This window comes from Octopus bimaculoides, chromosome 9 (assembly GCF_001194135.2).
Source record: "Octopus bimaculoides isolate UCB-OBI-ISO-001 chromosome 9, ASM119413v2, whole genome shotgun sequence".
Lineage (NCBI taxonomy): Eukaryota > Metazoa > Mollusca > Cephalopoda > Octopoda > Octopodidae > Octopus > Octopus bimaculoides.
This window is the reverse complement of record NC_068989.1, coordinates 34,269,602-34,278,622: the sequence shown is the minus strand read 5'-3', so window position 1 is coordinate 34,278,622 and position 9,021 is coordinate 34,269,602. Positions and strand designations below refer to the sequence as shown.

General features: G+C 33.7%; 1 protein-coding gene across 2 annotated transcripts in view; it reads left to right on the top strand.

Annotated features, from left to right (window-relative positions):
* LOC106881546 (polycystin-2) overlaps window positions 1–9,021 on the top strand; it is a 76,471-nt gene that overhangs the window by 49,946 nt on the left and 17,504 nt on the right. For both annotated transcript variants that reach the window (XM_052970603.1, XM_052970602.1), the window contains exons 5-9: window positions 670–894; window positions 2,530–2,692; window positions 3,378–3,614; window positions 4,338–4,519; window positions 7,740–7,959. In XM_052970603.1, the coding sequence (XP_052826563.1) occupies window positions 670–894; window positions 2,530–2,692; window positions 3,378–3,614; window positions 4,338–4,519; window positions 7,740–7,959 (1,027 nt within the window). The remainder of the gene's footprint in view (window positions 1–669; window positions 895–2,529; window positions 2,693–3,377; window positions 3,615–4,337; window positions 4,520–7,739; window positions 7,960–9,021) is intronic.

Below are 9,021 nucleotides of genomic sequence, written 5' to 3'. Positions count from 1 at the left end.
TTAGCGTGCCAAAACAAAAACTTTTGAATCTTACCCTATATAATTAATAGAACCATGTGCATGTTCTTCACTCGTTGGGAACAATTAGTACATGATTCTGGGAATTATATTTCTTTGGCAGTCTGTACTGAAGAGAAGAAACAGATATTTTCGGTAAGGAATTATTAATTTCGAAACCGGTCTACGGATAATCTTTGTATTTATTTCTGTAATTTTCACTAGTCTCGCCTGTATGGTTTGCTTCGCTAGATTTTTTCTTTGAGAACTATTCGGTCTTAAAAGACACATTACATGTGATCTTCTTCTAGCACATTAGCAGTCCACTTAGTGGTCCCTTTTATATTTACATATACAATAATCCTTTTGAGATCTCAGATAATCTTTCTGGATCTCCTGATTCTTTTAATGTGCTAGTTTCCTGGTATTAAATTGATATTAATTAATATCAATTTTTTACCCTACTATTTTAATTATATATATATATATTAATATATACATTATATGTGTGTGTGTGTATATATATATGTATATAATATATTAGGAGGTATTTTTACTATACTATTTAAGCACTTTCTATAGATAATGGTTTTTTATTTAATATTGTTATCTTATGTATCATGGAAACCCCTTTGGCATACACTATTGACTCTTAATCTTGTCTTTTGATAGGTTCAACTATCGTTCCAAAGATGATCTAGATGGGACTTCACACTGGGGCCAGCTAGAAACATATGGTACCGGCGGTTTTGTACAAGATTTAGACAAAACTAAGAACGTTTCAATGAAATTAGTAAATGCTCTTTTTGATAATTTGTGGATTGATCGTGGAACGAGAGTCCTCTTTATTGACTTCACGGTCTATAATGCCAACATAAATCTCTTTTGTGTTATGAGGTAAGTTTCAACCTTAAATTTTCATGATGTTTATTTTTTATTTCTAATGTTTTTCTTTTTCATCTGAAGATTATGGATCTGATAGACTAAACTAATATTATGGAACATTTTATGAGAAAACAGATCTAGTTTAACTAGTCATCACAGATTTCATTGATTACCATTAATCAATGGCTTTTAGTAAGACCAATAACAGTAGTCACAGTATAATTTTTACTTTTGTGTAACCATAAGGTCTCTGATGCAAGTCCTTTCATGGTTTATACTGTTGAACAGATTGAGTAGATTCAATGACATAAGGTGGTAACAGAGCATTTGTAAATGACTGACAAGTTAAAGATAACACATACAGTCTATGTTTTATCATTTATCTTCTGTTATTATACTAAAGGAATGAAAAACTGTGTACTATGGCAGAAATTAAATTAAAAATCAGAAAATTATAAAATAATATCTCCTTCAGCAAGCAATTGTAAAAGCTATACTTCCACCATTGAAGGAAATGTTTTGAGTTACTTATATTACTTGCTCAGCTAGAGAATAATGTTAACTAACCTCTAATATTTTCCTTAATTACTGCATTTAACCCTGTTGTTATTTCTCATGTTGAAAACATTAAAAATAACCAAACTGATTTCTAAAAATATTTCTAGTTTAACATTTTAATGCTTCAGATATTAAATATGTCAATACTAACTTAACCAAAACTTTATCTTGTCTGGCTGTTTTTCCAAACAACATTGTCCTTAGGAGAGGCATAAATTCCAGATGACACGTCTCCAGAGCAAGCAATTTAGACTTATAAAGAAAGATAAATATATTCAGTGCTGTAAAATTTCTGGTTTGGTATTTGGATTGGCATAATTGCTTTTTGGTAGTTTTAGTTATGCCTCTCTAAACCTTAGTTCAGAATTTGTCTGGATCAGCTTTGCTTTTCATTTTTCCAAGACGGATAAATTAGGTACCAATTTAGAACTAGGGTTAATCTAATTAATCTATATGCTTTCCTCAAAATTTGTGTCACTGTGCTATTGTTTGGGCATATTCTTTGGCACCATTTCTGTCCATTTTACATTTTCTACTTTATCAGATACATTATATCATCATTTGACCCTTTCATGATCACATTTTGAATAGGATGCTTTGGTTGAATGATTTAAATCTTTTAAAAATTAATAAAAAATTTTAAGGAATTTTATTAAATTACCTGACTTTATCACTATTAAGCTTATATTTGGAACATGGCCTAACAAAAGGTTTTAGAATTAAATTATAAAAGAAGGCTTCAATTTATATTTGTGTACTTAAAATAGTTAGTTTTGTTCATAGAATTAGAGGCAATCTCAGATGGACCAGTATTAAAAGGTTTAAAGATATAAAAAGCTATTTTTCCATTTGAGAATTGCTAAAGGTTAGTTATAATTTCCAGCCACATACTAAATAGCAATTAAAAACATATACTCATCTGTGTATGTTTTTCATTGCTGACTAGTTGAACATTCAGAATTAAAGAAACTGTTTATGTAATGATTTCTCTATTCCCTGTGAAGTCAAATTTGTGTTACTTGTTGCTGTTATTTTCAAATTAATGAACAATATTTTGTATAGTTAATGGAAATGTTTTGTTATTTCCAGACTGGTCGTTGAGTTCCCTGCAACTGGTGGTGCACTTTCATCATGGAGAATTGCAAGTGTCAAACTTATCCGATATGTGAATAGTCTGGATTATTTTGTCATGGCCTGTGAAGCAATTTTTGTTCTCTTCATATTGTATTACATCATTGAAGAAACTATTGAGGTATATATATATATATATATATATATATATTAATTTACTTCTTTCTGCACAGTTTTTATTATACACTTTTCAATCATAGTAATATTTTCCCATGGCTAGATATGTTTACATTGAATATTGGAAATGAATGACACTACTTGAATAACAGTGACACTCATTTACAGTTATCCTTCAATGTCAAGACAAGGAGGCACAGACACACACATGCACACATAGATTTATGATAGGTTTCTTTTGGTTTTTGTCTAGCAAATCCACTCCCAAGGTTTTGGTCAGCCCTGGGCTTGAGTAAGAGACTCTTACCCATGGTGCCAAGCTGTGGGATTGAACCCAAAACTATGTGGTTGAGAAGTAAACTTCTTAAACACACAGCCACACCTACAGAAAACAAGAAAACTCATAAACTCCAATCAATAAATGATATTAATGATGCAGTAATACTCTTCTTAAATATTGTTCAACCATGTATGTATTTTTGTCAGGTTTTCGGTCATTTTGATCAGAGGGCTACAGGATCAGACCTGACCTTGGACTAAACAACAGCAATAACTTCAATTCTGTTATAATGTAGATTCTGTAACTGTAAATGTATAATAATACTTGGAATAAATTAATGATTTCTCCAAAAATAAATAACTAATTATAACTTTTTCATTGTGCTGTTTTTTTGTCTTTGATTTTGCAGATCAAGAAACACAAGTTATCTTATTTCAAATGCTTCTGGAACATTCTGGATATGCTGGTGATTTTTATATCTGTTTTATGTATCGCATTCAATGTCTACAGAACCAGTGCTGTCGGCGATAAACTTAACCAGTTACTTTCATCCAGTAATAAATATTCAGATTTTCAGTTCCTTGCATTCTGCCAAACACATTTCAATAATGCAATTGCTGTTACAGTTTTTATGGCATGGATCAAGGTAAGAAGACAATATATAAGTTATTACATATATGCATTACATACACAACGCATACACACACTCACAATATATATATATTTTTAACTAACCAGCCCACTTATACGTACCTTTCTTTCATTGGACACTAAACTTTGTTTGCGAAGACCTGTGGAGACTACTGAATTGGCCTGGAGGTGGCGTCCCAGCTCCGAGAGGTAATCCCGATTGTCGTGACGCTGTATGGACATGTGGAAAAACGCACACACATACACACACATGCACGCACACATACACACAATGACCATCTTTCAAGTCTAATCTACCAAATTCACTCAAAAAGGTTTGATTGTCTCTGGGCTATGGGCTATTGAGAAGACACTTGTCCAAAGTGTCACTTGTCCAGTAGGGCCAAACCTGAAGCTATGTTGTCGGGAAGCAAACTTCTTAACCACATACCCATGTCTAAACATAAATCCAAATTGGCCAATTGAATAAGGTATTTGAATACTAGTTTCATGAATTAGAAGCTAATTACAACTGCAGGATTATCATGACTCTTTGAACAAGAAATCCAAGAACATCAACTGAATTAATTTCCCTAGAAGGTCTCTGAAAACATCATAGGTACTTCATCTCCTCATTCAACTTAAAAAGAAATAGAAATGTTTCTCAAGTTAATTATTCGTTATTTATTTCCTTTCTAATTATTTTTAATTAACAAATCCTCTCTTTCCCATATTTCAGATCTTCAAATACATTAGCTTCAACAAAACCATGACACAACTGTCATCAACTCTTGGTAAATGTGCCAAAGATTTGGCTGGATTTGCTGTCATGTTCTTCATTATTTTCCTGGCTTTCACGCAACTTGGTTATCTCATCTTTGGAACTCAAGTGAAAGAATTTAGCAGTTTTGAAAGTGCTTTGTAAGATTACATTTTTTAAAAGATTTATTTATTTTGCTTTTTTCGTTACTCAATTGACTTATGATGGAGAAAATTTACTGTTATTCCAAACATCTGAAATATGTTAACAGTACATACTGTGAGCCAATGTGGGAGCCCCTACATAGTCATTTGAGTTGCTAGAAATAGCAGCTACATTTCATTTAAATCCTACTCTACAGCAGAGATTGACAACCTTTCGTCAACTGGGGGCCGCATCATACCATTTCCAAGTGGGAGAGGGCCACTCGATAAAACACATATACATGAAATATTACTTGCCCACTTTACAATGAATTTTTTTGCAGTTCTTAATTTTATTTGTCTTAGTATGAAATTTTATTTGTCTTAGTATGAAATTTTATTTGTCTTAGTATGAAATTAGTAACCTAGAAACTCGTTGAGGGCCACACAGCATGTCGAGGGCTTCAGGTTGCCCATGCATGCTCTACAGCCTTAATAAACAGAAGGACACATTGGATAATGTAGTCCTAAAAAGGCAAAAAGATAGGATGGTCACAGCCAGATTATCTTTGATCATAGGTTTGTAACAATAGTAACAGGTTAATATTTTGTTAAAGTGGTGGGTGAGTTCCATGATCATTGAAAAAGTTATCTACATGTGACTGTTCCACAAGATCATGAATCACCCACTGATCTTACAATGTCACCTGTTGTTTTTGGCTTTGGGCAATGGTTCCTATTTACAGGTGGGTGGACTGGATTGTTAAGCCTTAACTATTTTGTTTATAGGCAATATTCTGTGCTAGTGGGTGACATGAAATAAAATGGCAATCCTTTGACCAGTATCCAGGTATCCTGTGTATTTGACTGGCTGTCACTTCAGATGCATACAACTGTGATACTCAATCATTTTTCTGTTAATAGTTTACATCTTTAAGGTGGTGAGCTGGCAGAATTGTTAGCACGCCAGGCGAAATACTTAGCAGTATTTCGTTTGCCACTATGTTCTGAGTTCAAAATTCTGCCGAGGTCGACTTTGTCTTTCATCCTTTTGGGGTTGATAAATTAAGTACCAGATGCATTCTGGGGTCAATCTAATCAACTAGCCCCCTCCTCCAAAATTTTGGGCTTTGTGTCTAGAGTAGAAAAGAATTACATCTGTAAGGCAGCGAGCTGGCAGAATTGTTAGCACACCAGGCGAAATGCTTAGCAGTATTTTGTCTGCCACTACATTCTGAGTTCAAAATTCCCCTGAGGTTGACTTTGCCTTTCATCCTTTCGGGGTCGATTAAATAAGTACCAGTTACGCACTGGGATCAATGTAATCGACTTAATCCCTTTGTCTGTCCTTGTTTGTCCCTTCTATGTTTAGCCCCTTGTGGGCAATAAAGAAATAAATATTTTACATCTGTAAGGCAGTGAGATGGCAGAATTGTTAGCACGTTGGGCAAAATACTTAGTGGCATTTAGTCCATTTTTATGTTCTGAGTTCAAATTTTACCAATATCAACTTTGCCTTACATCCTTTTGGGGTTGATAGAATAAGTACCAGTTGAACACTGAGGTCAATGTAATCGACTTAATCACTTCTGTACCAAAATTTGAAACCTATATTTTACATCTGGATGCAGAAAGCAGAGATAAGTGCCTTATCAAGTATCCATTTTGTCCAGATTACACAGATCTGTTATCAAAAGTATTCCAGCCATGACTATCTCAATTCTTTTTTACTGTCAAAAAGTATTTAAGACTACATAATCCAACTTTTATTTTTATAAGAAGCCAGAGTGCAGTATCAGGTAAATTTGACTGTTATTTCTAGCAGGTTGAGCAAGCAAGTAGAGGCTCTCTTGTTGGCTTGAAGAATATGTTGGAAAATTTAGTCTTAGACACACTGTGTTACAAAGAAAAAGAAGGCTGAATTATCACAACTGGGACACTTTTGATCATAAATCTGCTTCATCGGGACTAAATTGAAGATAATTGAAGAAGTAATATCCCTCATGCATATACCCATTGTATTTTGGTACATCTTTACTTATTTATCTCTGTTTTTCTGATATTGTATGAGTGTACATTTTATTGAACAATGAAGAAAAATATATACAAAGACAATATAACTGAATTTTCTAAAATATCAAAAAACTATGTTTGATAAATTTGGAAGTCTTAATAATTCCTTTGGTGGCAATTATTCAAATTCTTGATAGGAGTCACAGTGCAACACCTGCATTCAGATGTGAATTCATGATCCAGAATATACTATTTTAATATATTATTTTCTTGGTATTATTATTTTGACTTGTTGATAAATTTAATACTGGGACTGAGTCAATCTTTAATTGTTCTGGAGTCGTTAAAATTACACCAGTAATATGCTATCAACATTTGATTGATGTAACAGTTTAGATAAGTGTCCAATTGGGAAAAATTGATAAAATTAACCCTTTGAATCCATAATTATGTTTTAGTGGGCTTAGTTTCATTTGACCATACCACTGGAAGATGCAAAAGTGGGTGACTCCAGTGTTTTGTGTTTATGGCTTGCTAATTGGTAGAAATATCATAATTTTCAGCCATAAACACAAAACCATGTAGGCACCTGCTTTTATGACTTCTTGCGGGTATAGACACATAAAATTGCACCTGCTAAAGCATCCTTTTAAGTCCAAAGGGTTGAGAGAGAGTTAAAGCAGATAACTTTTATCCATGTATCATTGAAAATAGTGACTGCACAGTCAAAATGCATTCTTCTGTTGGCATGTTGGAACTGAGAAGGGTATCCATATTTAAAACTGCAAGCCTACTTGGGAGTCTCTATGTTGTCATTTGACTGGCTAGAAATAGCAGCTAAATTTCTGTCAAACCACATCCAACAACCTTAAAAGTGAGGACTCATTAACTAATGTAGTCTTAGACATCCTCAAAAAAAAGTCAGGATGGTCACTGCTGAAATACCTTTGGTCATCAGTCTAATTGGTGGTAGCTGACCTGTGGCTAACAACAACAACAACTGCAGTGGTTCCAGCAACTTATGTAGATTTCTAAATAATGTTTTCCATCAAAGAATTCCATTTAACAGAGAAAGATGACTGGCAAAATGTTATTTCTTTATCTTTCTGTCTCTTCCCACCATCTCTCTCATTAACATGCATGATAATACTTCTGAGACAAGAGTTTGAATGTATGAATTACAATGTTATTGTTGTTATATCTTGTCCTCTATTTTATGTTTCAGTTTCACCTTGTTCCGAATTATCTTGGGTGACTTTGACTTCCACCAGTTAGAATCTGCAAACCGAGTATTAGGACCAATATTCTTTATTCTCTATGTATTCTTTGTATTCTTTATCCTTCTCAATATGTTCCTGGCAATTATCAATGATACCTATTCTGAGGTAAAAGGCGATATTGCTAATCAGAAGAGTGAATTCGAGATGACTGACTACTTTAAGCGGGTAGGCTTTCACTTTTTGTACTAGAACATCCTCTTATATGTATATCATTACCATCATCATTGTTTAACATCTACTTTTCCATGCTGGTATGAATCAAAAAGAATTTGTTGAGGCAAATTTTCTACAGCTGGATGCCCTTCCTGTTTCTCATGGCCAGGCATGTTTTTCATGGAAGAGTGGAAATGAACAACATCGCTTGCATGGTAGTGATACTTGTTTATAGCCATTGCGTGATGTTAAAATAGGAGTAAGCACATGCATGCATACACACACATGCACACACACACACGTGTGCACACACACACACACACATATATGCACACAAACACACACATGCCCCAATAACTTAGAAGTTCAGCAAAAGAAATCAGTAGAATAAGTACCAGGCTTAAAAAAAAAAAGAAGTGTGGCTGAACATGAAATGATGTGGTTGAGAAGGAAACTTCTCCACCACATAACCATACCAATGCCTAAGCTTCAAAAAGACAAACAGAATCTTCTGGATGATATAATTACATTAAGGCACTGAATGTAGTTGAATATTTGCTTCAGATACCAGTCTCAGGATGTTTCAGTGTAACATTACTTTTGAGTCCAGTGAGATTGTGTTCTATTTGGTGAAACAACTAAAAACAAAAACTGCCATTATCCAATATTTCATAAAATCACGCTGACCATTATAGATAAAATACATTAGATATTTAATTTTCCAGAATAAATGGATAAAATTGATCATCATCATCATTTAATTTCACTCTTCCATACTAGCATGGGTCAAATAGTTTGACAGGATGAGATGAACCAGAAAACTGTGTCAAGTTCCAATGTCTGTTTTTGTATGAATTCTGTGACTGGAGACTCTTCCTAATGTCAACCACTTTACGAGTGTACTGGGTGCCTTTTTTTTGTGGTACTGGCAGTAATGTGGTAATCAATTAACTTGCAAGACAAGACCTCTCTAGGGAGGTGGCTTTGGGCCATGTGTTCTCAGCATGGTCAAATGGCTGAAATAAGTAAAAGGATAAAAGAATATATATATATATATATATATATATATATATA